Raw genomic sequence first — 12,500 nt, 5'->3', positions numbered from 1 at the left:
GCGTCTCCCCTGTCCGCAGTGCTCTGAGATCTCTGGGCTCTGCCGTTTCTTATTTCCCTGTGAAGTTTTCCACCCACCAGAAAAAAAAACCGTCTCAAAATAGATTTTGAAACAGCAGGTAGCTGATTGACTGGTCAGCTCCCAGCTCAAGCGGTGGCTGGTAGTATCAAGCTGGTCAAAGCTGAATTTTACACCAGCGTGGGGAGGGAGTCTCATAAAATAGCTGTTTTGTTTTTTTTGCCCCATCCCTCCCATCCCTCTTTCTCTCCTTCCTTTTTTGTTTTATTCTGGAAGAAGTTGTAGACGACAAGAATGCCAGTCTCCCCTGTCCATTAAACAGTGTGTACTGCGCGCTCCACCATTTTTTATCACGCGCTAGGCCCTGTGAAATAAGGAGTAAGGAGTGTCGTATAACGTTTCTGTTTTCTCTCTCCCTCCCTCCCTCCCTCTCTCTCTCTCTCTCTCTCCCTCCCTCCCTCCCTCCCTCTCCCCCCCTCCCTCCCTGCAGCTGGTGGGCGGCGAGTTTGACCTGGAGATGAACTTCATCATCCAGGACGCGGAGAGCATCGGCTGCATGGTGGAGCTGCTGGAGCACTGCGACGTGACCTGCCAGGCGGAGATCTGGAGCATGTTCACCGCCATCCTGCGCAAGAGCGTGCGCAACCTGCAGACCAGCACCGAGGTGGGCCTGATCCAGCAGGGCCTGCTCAAGATGGCCGCCGTCGACGACATGATCGCAGGTGAGCGCGAATGATGCCGCTCCACGTGAGCCGGCCGAACTCGGCTTTTGCAGCCGCAAGTCCGCTGCATCTTAGCCTGTTGCACCACCACGGCTAATTACTGCACAGTACTGAGTGTCTCAGCGGTGATGCCTGCTGTCCCTGATTCATCCACAAAGTGTTGCCGTGTTGTCCTAATATCACAATAGCTTCAAGAAAATCGGCACATGGGGAGACATTTGATGAAAAAAAAAAAACTATTGCAACAAAATGTTCCTGTGGAAAAGAAGGACTCATTGACGTGTTTTGATCGTCGTGTTTCCATTGGCTTGGTTCTTGAATGCCTGGAATACCCATACCAGAGCACACCGCTCTGAGCAGCTTTTCTCAAAGGACAAGAGCTTCAAAAACAAAACCCGCTCCCCCTATTTCGACGCAGACTAAAAACACACCTTTTCAAACTCTACCTTAGTCCTCCCTCCTGATTTCCCCTGCCCCCCCTTCTGATATCCCTATCCTCCTTGTCTAACCCCAAAAAACCCCCCCAAAAAAAACAACAATTTGCACTTATGATGACTCTATGTTTAGAACAGCATTTCACGTGTATATTCCTAGGTATGGATGTGATGCTTTGACTTGTGGAAGAACCTATGCACTTGTAAGTCGCTTTGGATTAAAAGCGTCTGCCAAATGACTAAAATGTAAATGTAAATGTCTGTTGAGATGAGACGGACCGCAGATGAGTGTGTCTGTACCCCCTGTCTGTACCTCTGTCTGGTTTATCTGTATATCTGTATGGCAGGCGAGAGGGTTACAGATTACTGACATCTAAAGAGTAAAAGTCAAACTAATTTCAAGTTTTTAACAAACATCACTCAATTCCTTGAATATATCAGGTAAACGTTTTAAAATCAATGTGGTTAAAAAGCCGTTGCCGTGGACACCACCGCCTGCATCTTTGATCTGTATCAGACTCCTTCGATGGGGAGGAAAGGTTAGAAAGCTTTCTCAAAATCTCATTAACCTCGGTGACTTTCACCCAAACCCAAATCATATCGCTTTGAAGTTATATCAGGTATTTTCCTTCCATTAAAAATGACTTTTCATATGTACACGTGTGCATGTGCCCACACGCACAATAAATATCGCTTTAAAACAATATCACAATTTTCTTCCAGTTTAAATGAGTTGTCGTATGTTCGATCATGCATGTGCCAACACACACAGAAAATACCACTTTCGAGAAATATCACGATTTTCTTCTATTTAAAAAAGGGGCTGAAAGTGAATTTTGGTAAGTTCACACGTGCATGTGCTCACAGACATGGCTAAGTGCCCAGTGTCTCTGAGGGTCTGTGATCTTTGGTGTTTCCCCCCTCAGCCCTCGGTAATGGTGGAAGAGGGACCCGGGCCGTGGGGAAAGTGCTCCGTGCGAGATCTGCAGAAAATGAGATTCTGTAATCTCAGGCCATGCACAGCAAAATGCCCAACCTTAATGTAGAAATGTCCTTTTTCCCCCCCCAAGCATATTTTATGTATAATGTTGGAAAACCAATATGCATAATTTAATTGCCAATAAATGTGGCCAGAATTTTTCATGTGGTGCAAAGTGCATTTAGCATGCATTAAATCTTCAGCAGACACGCACTATGGCTGCATCCAAAATCGCATACTTATGGTAAATGGTTGGCATTTTATATCCCGCCATTATCCAAAGCGCTGTACAGTTGATGCTTCTCATTCACCCATTCATACACACACTCGCACACCAACGGCGATTGGCTGCCATGCAAGGCCCCGACCAGCTCGTCAGGAGCATTTGGGGGTTAGGCGTCTTGCTCAGGGAGGGGGATCGAACCGGCAACCCTCCGACTGCCAGACGACTGCTCTTACTGCCTGAGCCAATGAGACGACTGCTCTTACTGCCTGAGCCAATGAGACGACTGCTCTTACTGCCTGAGCCATGTTGCATACTTATAATACTTAGCATACTAAGTAGCAGTTAGGGTCTGACAACGAGTATTTCCTGACTGATCGGGAGAAATGCCATTCCTGAATGGTCTTCTCATGTACAGTATATCTGACACCACTTAACTCACTCCACCGCAAGGAAGGGCCCCGTTTTATTTCCATAACTCAAGGACTTCCATCGACTTACGAAGCATCAAATTTAATTTCACAGTGTCCGCCCCCCCCCTTTCCCTCCCTCCCTCTCTCTCTCAGACCTGCTGGTGGACATGTTGGGCGTGATGGCGAGCTACAGCATCACAGTGAAGGAACTCAAGCTGCTGTTCAGCATGCTGCGGGGGGACAGCGGGGTCTGGGTGAGTGGGGTCAGGGGTCAGGGGTCAGGGGTCAGGGGGCAGGGGGTCAGGGCTGGTCAGCTGACCGCTCCGGCCAATGCTGCGGGCCCTGGTGGGAGGAGGCCGGACCGACCCCAGGCAATAACCTCCCTTCCTGGAAGCCCCGCTGAGATGGGGTTGCCTGGGCGACTAGCTGTGATTGACAGGCCATTTATCCACAGTGTAAGCCTGTTGTTGTGTTTCCTTCAAAGGGATGCCTCTGGCATTTTTTAACTTTCCTTCACCTGCTTGCCTCTCTTCCTTTCCCCTCCTCTTCATTCTTCCCTTCTTCCTCCTCTCTCCCCTCTTCCTCTTCTCCCTCCTCCTCCTCCTCTTCGTCGGCAGCCGAGGCACGCCATCAAGCTGCTGTCGGTGCTGAATCAGATGCCCCAGAGACACGGCCCCGACACCTTCTTCAACTTCCCAGGACGCAGTGCGGCGGTAAGCCCCTCCCCCTTCCCCCGTCACACCAATCACCACGAACCAGGAAGTACAGCTGAGCCGGTGGACTGGAGTATAAAAAGAAAAACATTCAGATGCTGCAGGCTCGTGCCTCAGAGAAGCCTCACGCTAAGCAGTGGCCTGTTTTTAAAAAGGCGAACAGATTAAAGGCATGTTTTCAAAAAATGGCTTGAAAGCACCCATTATGCGTAGAGTCCAGCACTTGTTTGTGTCTGATAAAATGGCTTCTCTACAGAAATCCACCCCTTCATTATGGACTTCAAGGTTCAAGGCTGTTTCTGCTGCCTCTCCTGTTTCTAATGATGTTGTCACTGCATTGGATAACACAAAGCACTGAGCTGCGGTTTCTGTTTTCCCCTCCAAAGCCTTTGATGCAGTGGATCACTCTCTGATAATCAGACTGTCAGACTGTCTTGTGTTGCCTTGGATGCTGATACTTGCATGTGGTTCCAAAAAAATACTTCTCTGACAGATGTCATTGTGTAAAAGCTGATATTCTGATATTCAACCAGAATTTTTGCGTATTACTAATGATGTACCCCAGGGTTCAGTCTTGGGGCCTATTCTATTTACTGCGTCTATCAATTATTTTTTGTCAACCCTGAATTCTTGTAGAACTCGCTCAGATGCTGATGACACTGTTCTATATTGCTGTCAGCTGCCAGTAATTTACAGTATTCCTTAATTATTCTTCAAGAAAAGCGTAATTGTATTCTGAACACTGACACAGCTATATGTATGGTGTCCTTGAGTGAATAAAATTTGATTACAGCAGTTTCCAAATGTTAATTAAATTGGTATTCTTATTGAAAGCATCCCCCATTTTAAATACCTTTGCATTTGGTTACATGACAAACTCAACAAAATTAATGTTCACATTCTCGTAAGGAAGTTGAGGTCGAAACTGGGCTATCTGCGCAGAAACAAAACATCCTTTCATGTATTGTGCAGAAAGAGTAATTGAAGCAATCTTTCTCTCTGTGTTAGACTATAGACACATAATTTATATGCATGTAGCCTCTGCTAGTCTTAGACCTCTAGATGCCAATTACCTCTGTGCTGTAAGATTAATTTCAGGTGATAAATATGACGCATGTTACCGTCTCCTCTGTGAAAAGGTTGGCTGGCCCTCTCCGCGTGTGAGACGTGATCAGCACTGTTATGTTTTCATTTATACAGGCCTGCTGGGCTGGCGACCACTTTATTTATCTTCGCCGATGAGTTGGAACATTGGCAATTATCACGACTGGCTTCTATTCCCGGTCCCCAAGACAAACTCTTTTTAATATTTCGCCCCGCAGACCTGGAATGATCTGCAAAGAAAAAACAAAAACTTTTCACGTTTTAAATTGGACTTTTAAAGTGCCTTTCAGGCACTTTCAGAACCATCCTGCTTTTACTCTCACTGTTTTCACTCATGTTTTAATTACTCGTTGTTTTACCTAATATTCCTCTGTTTTTCGGCTCAGTTCCGTTTATTTTGTGTCACGCTTTTCACAGAGAACTGTTACAAAGTTGTTTTACAGAGAAACAGGAGGGCAGAATTGGGCAGAATCCAGGATATTATCTTATTTATGTTGTACAGAGCAGCCTGTAGCCTAGTGGCTAAAGTACATGAGTGGGACCTGAAAAGGTTGGTGGTTCGAGCCCCAGTGTGGCCACAGTAAGATCAGTGAAGCTGTTGGGCCCTTAACCCCACATTGCTCCATGGGGGATTGTCCCCTGCTTAGTCTAATCAACTGGATAAAAGTGTCAGCTAAATAACTGTAATGTAATCTCTGCAGCACTGTAAACGAGGCACATACTCTCTGTGCTTTTCTGAGGTTTAAACACGGTAAACACGGTAAAACAGAAGGAGGGGGAGTGTTTATCCCAGCACAGTGTCCGACAGTCCTTCCTCTACAGCAGTCATTGAAAAACGTCAGGCTGCATTCCTTCGATTTTAATAGCGCTTTCACAGCTGAACTGAAGTTACCACACTCAAATACGTTCTTGTCTTTCGTTATGTTGCTTTAATTGCACTCGACAGATGCTCTTATCCCGAGCAACTCGATGAGAGAGCGTTTGTGTTAGCTTTCGGATTACATAAGTACAGTAGCATTACGGTGATGGCGCAGTCGACATGTTTACCCAATTCAGTTTTATTTGTGTAGTGCTTTTTACAGAACGCTAGCTGAACGAGTCGCAGAAAAACACTAGGCCTGAACCCCCAAGATAGGAGGTACGTGCGTGAGGTACCAGGGGGGAGAAAATCCCTCACAGGGATGATGAAATCTCAGGAGGAACCGGGCTACAGAGCCCAGCCTGTGATGGCTGGATGGGTGTAATGATGTATTTATATGTGGTTACTGTGCGTCTGATCACACCGCTGACGATCAATGTCTCTGTAAGAGCAGTAGTGCTCTCAGCGTGTTTATTAGATTTGCTTTTCCGTAACGTCTCTCCTCCCCCCCCCCCCCCCTCAGGCCATCGCCTTACCTCCCATCGCCAAGTGGCCGTATCAGAGCGGCTTCACCCTCAACACCTGGTTCCGGATGGACCCGCTCAACAACATCAACGTGGACAAGGACAAGCCCTACCTGTACTGGTGAGTGTGCGCCCTGCACTCCTGCGGCCCCCTCCCGGATGGAGGATACCCAAGGGGTCACCTATATCGCCTAGAACCAGCCCGTATCCTGCACCAATTGGGGATAGCCTCAGTTTAGGAAGGAAAGGCAAACGGAGAGAAAAACAGGAAGTAGGCGTTTCTCCGAAACGCTTTGTCCCGTTCGGGTGAAGTCTACAACCCACGCCTTGTGGCCACGCCCCAAACTGCGGGGTGTGGTCAAAAGAAGCGAGCATGAACACAATCCCTAATGTAACGGGCAGGGATGTGGTCAGATTTCATTAGGAGACGCAGCTCAGAGGCTTTTTAAACAGAGATGGCAGCCCTGCCTGCAAGCCTCATCACTCCTGACCTTTGCATTAATCAGATCTTCTTTCATCGTTTAGAGAGCCGGGACAAACATCACTGGACCTTGTGAAACGCCAAAAAATATATGTTTCGTTTTGTTCAAAGATGAACAAGTTTCTGACAGATTTTTATTTCCATTTTTTAAACTACAACGTGCATTATTGCACTGATGCTCTGCTTAAAATCATTCTATTCAAAAAATTCATTCAACAATGCTAACTTAACTTCAACTGGAAATGCATACTTCAGTTATTCACGCTCCCATTGGTTGTAGTTTAGTCACCTGACATACACTTATTGTGACACATAGCCCTTTGTTTTTCAGAATTCTAAGTTAGTGTTCTAGAACCCCATTGCTTTTGCATTTTCCAGTAGTGACATCAGCATTAGAGTGTTCAGCTAAGAACATTCTAGTCACATGGTCATGACCTCACATCTTAAAGGGTTAAATGACCTCAGAATCTGTTTGAGGTATTGCAAGGCAATAATTAGAAATGAGAAATAAAATGAGTGTTTATCAGCATGGTTCAGCTAGTCTAGTGCCCTGACCCTTAGTCAAGCTATTAGCTATGCTGTTGAGCTTGCAGTGACGATACAGTACGGCCCAGAAATCCATCCGACTTGTTGGCTAATTTGTCTCAGTAATGGAGGAGTATTGAACGAATCGTAACTCTCGTTGTTCTTGCACAACCACGAGCGTATTTCCTGCGAAGCGAGAGGTCTTGCCCTTTCATCCCCGGGACGTATTTTTGAACGGCTAACGGCTTGTTGTTATGGAAACAGACATTTAGTTTGTTAACTGTCATCTCGATATGGACTGTGTTGTCTTAGCTGAGGAACAAGCTGAGATTCTTTTTTTCACCAAAGGTTGTCTTCGAAAGAAACCTCAAAGCAAATGGAGATTTTTTAAAGCAAAGGAACCTGGATATAAACATAAAAAAACATGAAAAAGACCCACAATTTGACATAAGGCGTGAAATTGATAACATTTTAAAAGGGACAAAGAAATAATCTTTACAAGAATAATAATTGTCTCATATGCTCGTTCCTGACACATTTGGGGTCTGATAACTGCAGACTGATCTCATAATTTTGGTGTGAACTGTGAAGGGTCTGCTAACTGCAGACTGATCTCATAATTTTGGTGTGAGTTATGAAGGGTTTGGGACTAAACCTTGCTGGTTCAGACCATATTCCTTACAATTCGGCTCCGTATTATGCAGAGTAACTTATTATTTTAACATCCTTGTCCCTCTTCCATTTCTGTAATGAAACTGGTTAGAGGAGAACGGTCGTGCTTTGTTTTAAACAATGGAAATGTCCGCTGATGGGCTTCCTGACTGAAACTGATTCAAGGCTTTAGTGGAATTGGGGTTGTGCTGGGTCCTCGGGAGCGGCCATTTTGTTTCCCTTCATTACCTGTCAAGCAGACAGAGCGGCTCTTTTGTGTGGGCTTCTGGGTAATTAGCACTGAGGTATTAGGAGCTTGGCAATTATTTTCAGCTGGCATTGTTGGAGCGAGGGAGAGGGAGAGAGAGAGAGAGATGGTGAGAGAGAGAGAGGGAGGGAGATGGTGAGGGGAGAGGGAGAGAGAGAGAGAGATGGTGAGAGAGAGAGAGGGAGGGAGATGGTGAGGGTGAGAGAGAGAGAGATGGTGAGGGTGAGAGGGAGAGAGAGAGAGAGATGGTGAGAGAGAGGGAGAGGGAGATGGTGAGAGAGAGAGAGGGTGAGAGAGAGGGAGATGGTGAGAGAGAGAGAGGGTGAGAGAGAGGGAGATGGTGAGAGAGAGAGAGGGTGAGAGAGAGGGAGATGGTGAGAGAGAGAGAGAGAGAGAGAGAGAGAGAGGGACGGAGATGGTGAGGGTGAGATAGAGAGAGAGAGAAGGGGACAAAAGTGGAGGAAGGAAGAGAGTCAGGGAGCGAGGGAGTGATAGAGAGGAATTGTGATTGATTTTATATACACTGTGAAGTCAGTAAGCATTTGGGCAGTGATACAAATTTTTTTGTTGTCTTGGCTTTTTATTTTTGAAACGGAACAATGAATATGCAGTTAAAGTGCAGACTGTCAGCTTTAATATGAGGGTATTTAAAGCCGTCTCGGATGATCTGTGTCGGAATTATGGAAAATAAACAATGTTATTTTTTTCATAACCGATTCAAATTGGCTCTATGTGGCATATTCATGTGGGCAGTCTCATATAGTACGGAATACTAATTAACACTAATTAAACACTATATTTATATGAAGGGGTTGCCATTTCCAACTTACAGAAGTACGGGAAATAGGCTAATGCAGAGAAGATGCCAAGTGATCTGTCACAGACAACAGTAGTGATGAAAACACAAGCCTGCAACAGAGCAGGGCTGTCATAGTGGGTGGAGCAGGAGTGGGGACGCAGTGCTGTTAGTATACAACCGAATAAAGGGTATGAGAGAGAGAGAGAGACGGAGAGAGAGGGAGAGACAGGGAGAGAGAATGAGAGACAGAGAGAGAGAGAGACAGGGAGAGAGAGAATGAGAGAGAGAGAGAGAGAGAGACAGGGAGAGAGATAGAGAGGCAGACAGAGAGAGAGAGAGAGAGAGACAGACAGAGAGAGGGAGAAAGAGAGAGAGAGAGGAGAGAGAGAAAGAGGGAGAGGGAAGACAGGAAGCAGACAGTAAAAGGCAGCTTCTTGGGTCTCTCCTGTGTGACTGTGATTGATTTTAATCATACTGAGCAGCTGTGGACAAATCGCTCCTATCTGTCCATCACGTGTGGTTGCTATGGGCACCCATTCCCTTAAAGATTAAACTGCTGACAAGTCGTATTATCACATTAATAAGTCAGCGAAATGAGTTAAACACATACTGCAGCTCTAGCGCAGTGATACAGTAGACCACACACAGCTCTAGCACTGTGGTACAGTAGACCACACACAGCTCTAGCACTGTGGTACAGTAGACCACACAGCTCTAGCACGGTACAGTAGACCACACACAGCTCTAGCACTGTGGTACAGTAGACCACACACAGCTCTGGCACTGTGATACAGTAGACCACACACAGCTCTAGCACTGTGATACAGTAGACCACACACAGCTCTAGCACTCTGATACAGTAGACCACACACAGCTCTAGCACTGTGATACAGTAGACCACACACAGCTCTAGCACTGTGATACAGTAGACTACACACAGCTCTAGCACTGTGGTACAGTAGACCACACAGCTCTAGCATGGTACAGTAGACCACACACAGCTCTAGCACTGTGATACAGTAGACCACACACTGCCCTTTGGTACTGTGTATACGACTTGCTTGTCATTCATAACCCATCAATAGATAAGTACTGTATAAACTGATGTGTATACATTTTGTTTATCTGTTAAAACCAGTTTATTTGTCTATCTATCTATCTGTCTGTCAATCTGTCTGTCTGTTTCGCTGTGTCTGTCTGTCTATCTTGTATTGCACACACAGGCAAGGTTTGAAAAACTAATAAAACTATGCCAATGCCATTACAGAAATATTTTTGGAAGACTGTGAGAACACACTTCTATCTTCCAAATCACAGCCTACAGTCGACCAAGTATTATCAACAACAGAAAGCTTTCAGAATAGGATTCATAGTGCCTGTATATCTTCAGAATATAATATATCCGCGCAGCATTTTTTAGGTATGCAGTCTGCACCGTGGAAACCACGCTATCAGCTTCTCCCCTGAAAAATGAAGCGTTGAAGAGCTGGAAATAATGCTCTCCGCAGAAGTGTGTGCAACACTCCTTTTTCATTTTCTTTCCAAAAATCCAAATAAAACGGTGGCCCCAGTGTGCAGTGGTACACAGAGCTGGCCTCACACAGTGGAAGTTCTCAAACTGTGTCGTCGTTTATGGCAATGGGCTGGTTGAGCCAGTAGCACCTGAGATGGACACTCACACACACACACACACACACACACACACTCTCTCTCTCTCAGGAATAAAGTGACTGTGGAGGTATATTTTTCTTCTTCTAGGATGAAATTTCACAATTGTGCCCTGAAAGTACAGTAATGTACCAGCAAAGGTACAAATGAGTTGTATATTGCTGGCCAGGGGTACAATATTATGTACCTCTAGGGTGCCGCCCTGTCCACAGACACTGGTACTTCTGAGGGTTTGTGCCCTTTCACGCCTTTCACAAAGCTGTACTGCAGGGTTTTTGGAGAAGGCGTCCATTTTCCCCTGACAGTCGTCACTACCCAACCCTCCACTACTCATGCTATCTCTTGCCATAGCCGCACTGTCACCTTTGACCTTTGACCCATGTTCTACTTCCTGTGTGACTGAAGCTCGGGGCAGGGGTCCCACCAGGGATTGACATTGGGCCCCACTGCCCCAGAAAGTCCTATGTTGTGGTATTTATTGAGGGGCCCGGTCAGTCAGGGCCCTTGGAATCATCCTTTCCCCTCTCAGAAGGTGGGGTCTTGGTTCTTGCTGAAAAGGAAAACCTTCCAAGAAATTTGGTTGCTGCAGAAAATGCAACCAGTAGGGGGCAGTCTTCCCTCTGAACGAGCAGAATAGTTTCATTGTGTTGCCGTACTTTCATTTCTGATGTACTTTCAAAACGTCACTTATGAAGTTTGCCCTGCGCTCCGCTGTTCTGTGTCATTCTTATAACGTATTTCTGATTAAAAAACTTAAATGGAAAATCTTAAATCTGGTGCCTGGCGGATCGCGTGGAAGCCCCTAACCCCCGTGTTTCTGCGCGACGGCGCTACAGCGGCAGGTAAGCGGCGTGTGAACGTAGGCGCTGTCGGCGCGGGGCGCTGTCGGAGCGGGGCGCTGTCGGAGCGGAGCGACGTCGAGCAGCTCTGATCGGGTTTTCAGCGCTGCCTGGGTTTTCAGGACCGTCGGGGGGGAAACGCCGAGCTCTCCAATTTCACGCAAGCGCGAGAATCCCGCCGGGGAAAGTTTGCCGGGCGGAAATGAGAAGCCGGCGTTTGAATTTCCTCTCGTTACGAGCTCTCCGCTCGCTCCGGCTCGAACGCAGCTGGAATCCTGTTTGCCCGTCGCCGTGGCGACGCCTGGCAGCGCTGTGATTGGACGGGCGGGGTAGCTGCCTGCGACAGCCCTCGTGACCCCTCCTGCTCCTGCCAACGCTGCGACGGCCGCAGAGATCTTCCACAGAGACCACCGCCATCAGTTCAGCTCCCGCCTGCTTCTAACCTCAACAGCTTCCCTGAGACCACCGCCATCAGTTCAGCTCCCGCCTGCTTCTAACCTCAACAGCTTCCCTGAGACCACCGCCATCAGTTCAGCTCCCGCCTGCTTCTAACCTCAACAGCTTCCCTGAGACCACCGCCATCAGTTCAGCTCCCGCCTGCTTCTAACCTCAACAGCTTCCCTGAGACCACCGCCATCAGTTCAGCTCCCGCCTGCTTCTAACCTCAACAGCTTCCCTGAGACCACCGCCATCAGTTCAGCTCCCGCCTGCTTCTAACCTCAACAGCTTCCCTGAGACCACCGCCATCAGTTCAGCTCCCGCCTGCTTCTAACAGCAAACTCTTTTTAGCAGCGTTTTTTTGTTTGTTAGAAAAAACACATTAAAGGGGCAGCCTGTAGCCGAGTAGCTGAGGTACATGACTGGGACCCGGAAGGTTGGTGGTACAAGCCCTGGTGTAGCCATGATAGCCTTTGAGCAAGGCCCATTACCCCACATTGCTCCAGGAGGGATTGGCCACTGCTTAGTCCAATCAACTGCAAGTCGCTGTGGATAAAAGTGTCAGCTGAATAACAAATTATTATTTAATTTATTATTACATTTTGAGGGAAATTCTGATTGAATTCAGGCTGTTGTTGTTGAAAAGGATGAAACGCGTAACCTGAATCTTGTTTAGTTTTTTTATATAGCTGCAGGCTAGGGAATTATGGCTACAATCCGCTGATGTAAAGCAATGCCTTTGAAGATGTTTCATGAGCTTTGCTTGGCACATTATTTTTTTTATACCGCCGTTAAAGTCAGTTAGGCTCTCGAACAGAGGAAATAAGAGCGTTAAATCTCGC

General features: G+C 46.8%; 1 protein-coding gene across 1 annotated transcript in view; it reads left to right on the top strand.

Annotated features, from left to right (window-relative positions):
* nbeaa (neurobeachin a) overlaps positions 1–12,500 on the top strand; it is a 219,294-nt gene that overhangs the window by 79,561 nt on the left and 127,233 nt on the right. The window contains exons 2-5 of the mRNA XM_061249472.1: positions 509–740; positions 2,943–3,043; positions 3,407–3,502; positions 5,989–6,110. Of these exons, the coding sequence (XP_061105456.1) occupies positions 509–740; positions 2,943–3,043; positions 3,407–3,502; positions 5,989–6,110 (551 nt within the window). The remainder of the gene's footprint in view (positions 1–508; positions 741–2,942; positions 3,044–3,406; positions 3,503–5,988; positions 6,111–12,500) is intronic.

This window comes from Conger conger, chromosome 7, assembly GCF_963514075.1.
Source record: "Conger conger chromosome 7, fConCon1.1, whole genome shotgun sequence".
NCBI lineage: Eukaryota > Metazoa > Chordata > Actinopteri > Anguilliformes > Congridae > Conger > Conger conger.
The sequence above is the reverse complement of the archived record's forward strand: the minus strand, read 5'-3'. Positions and strand labels throughout refer to the sequence as shown.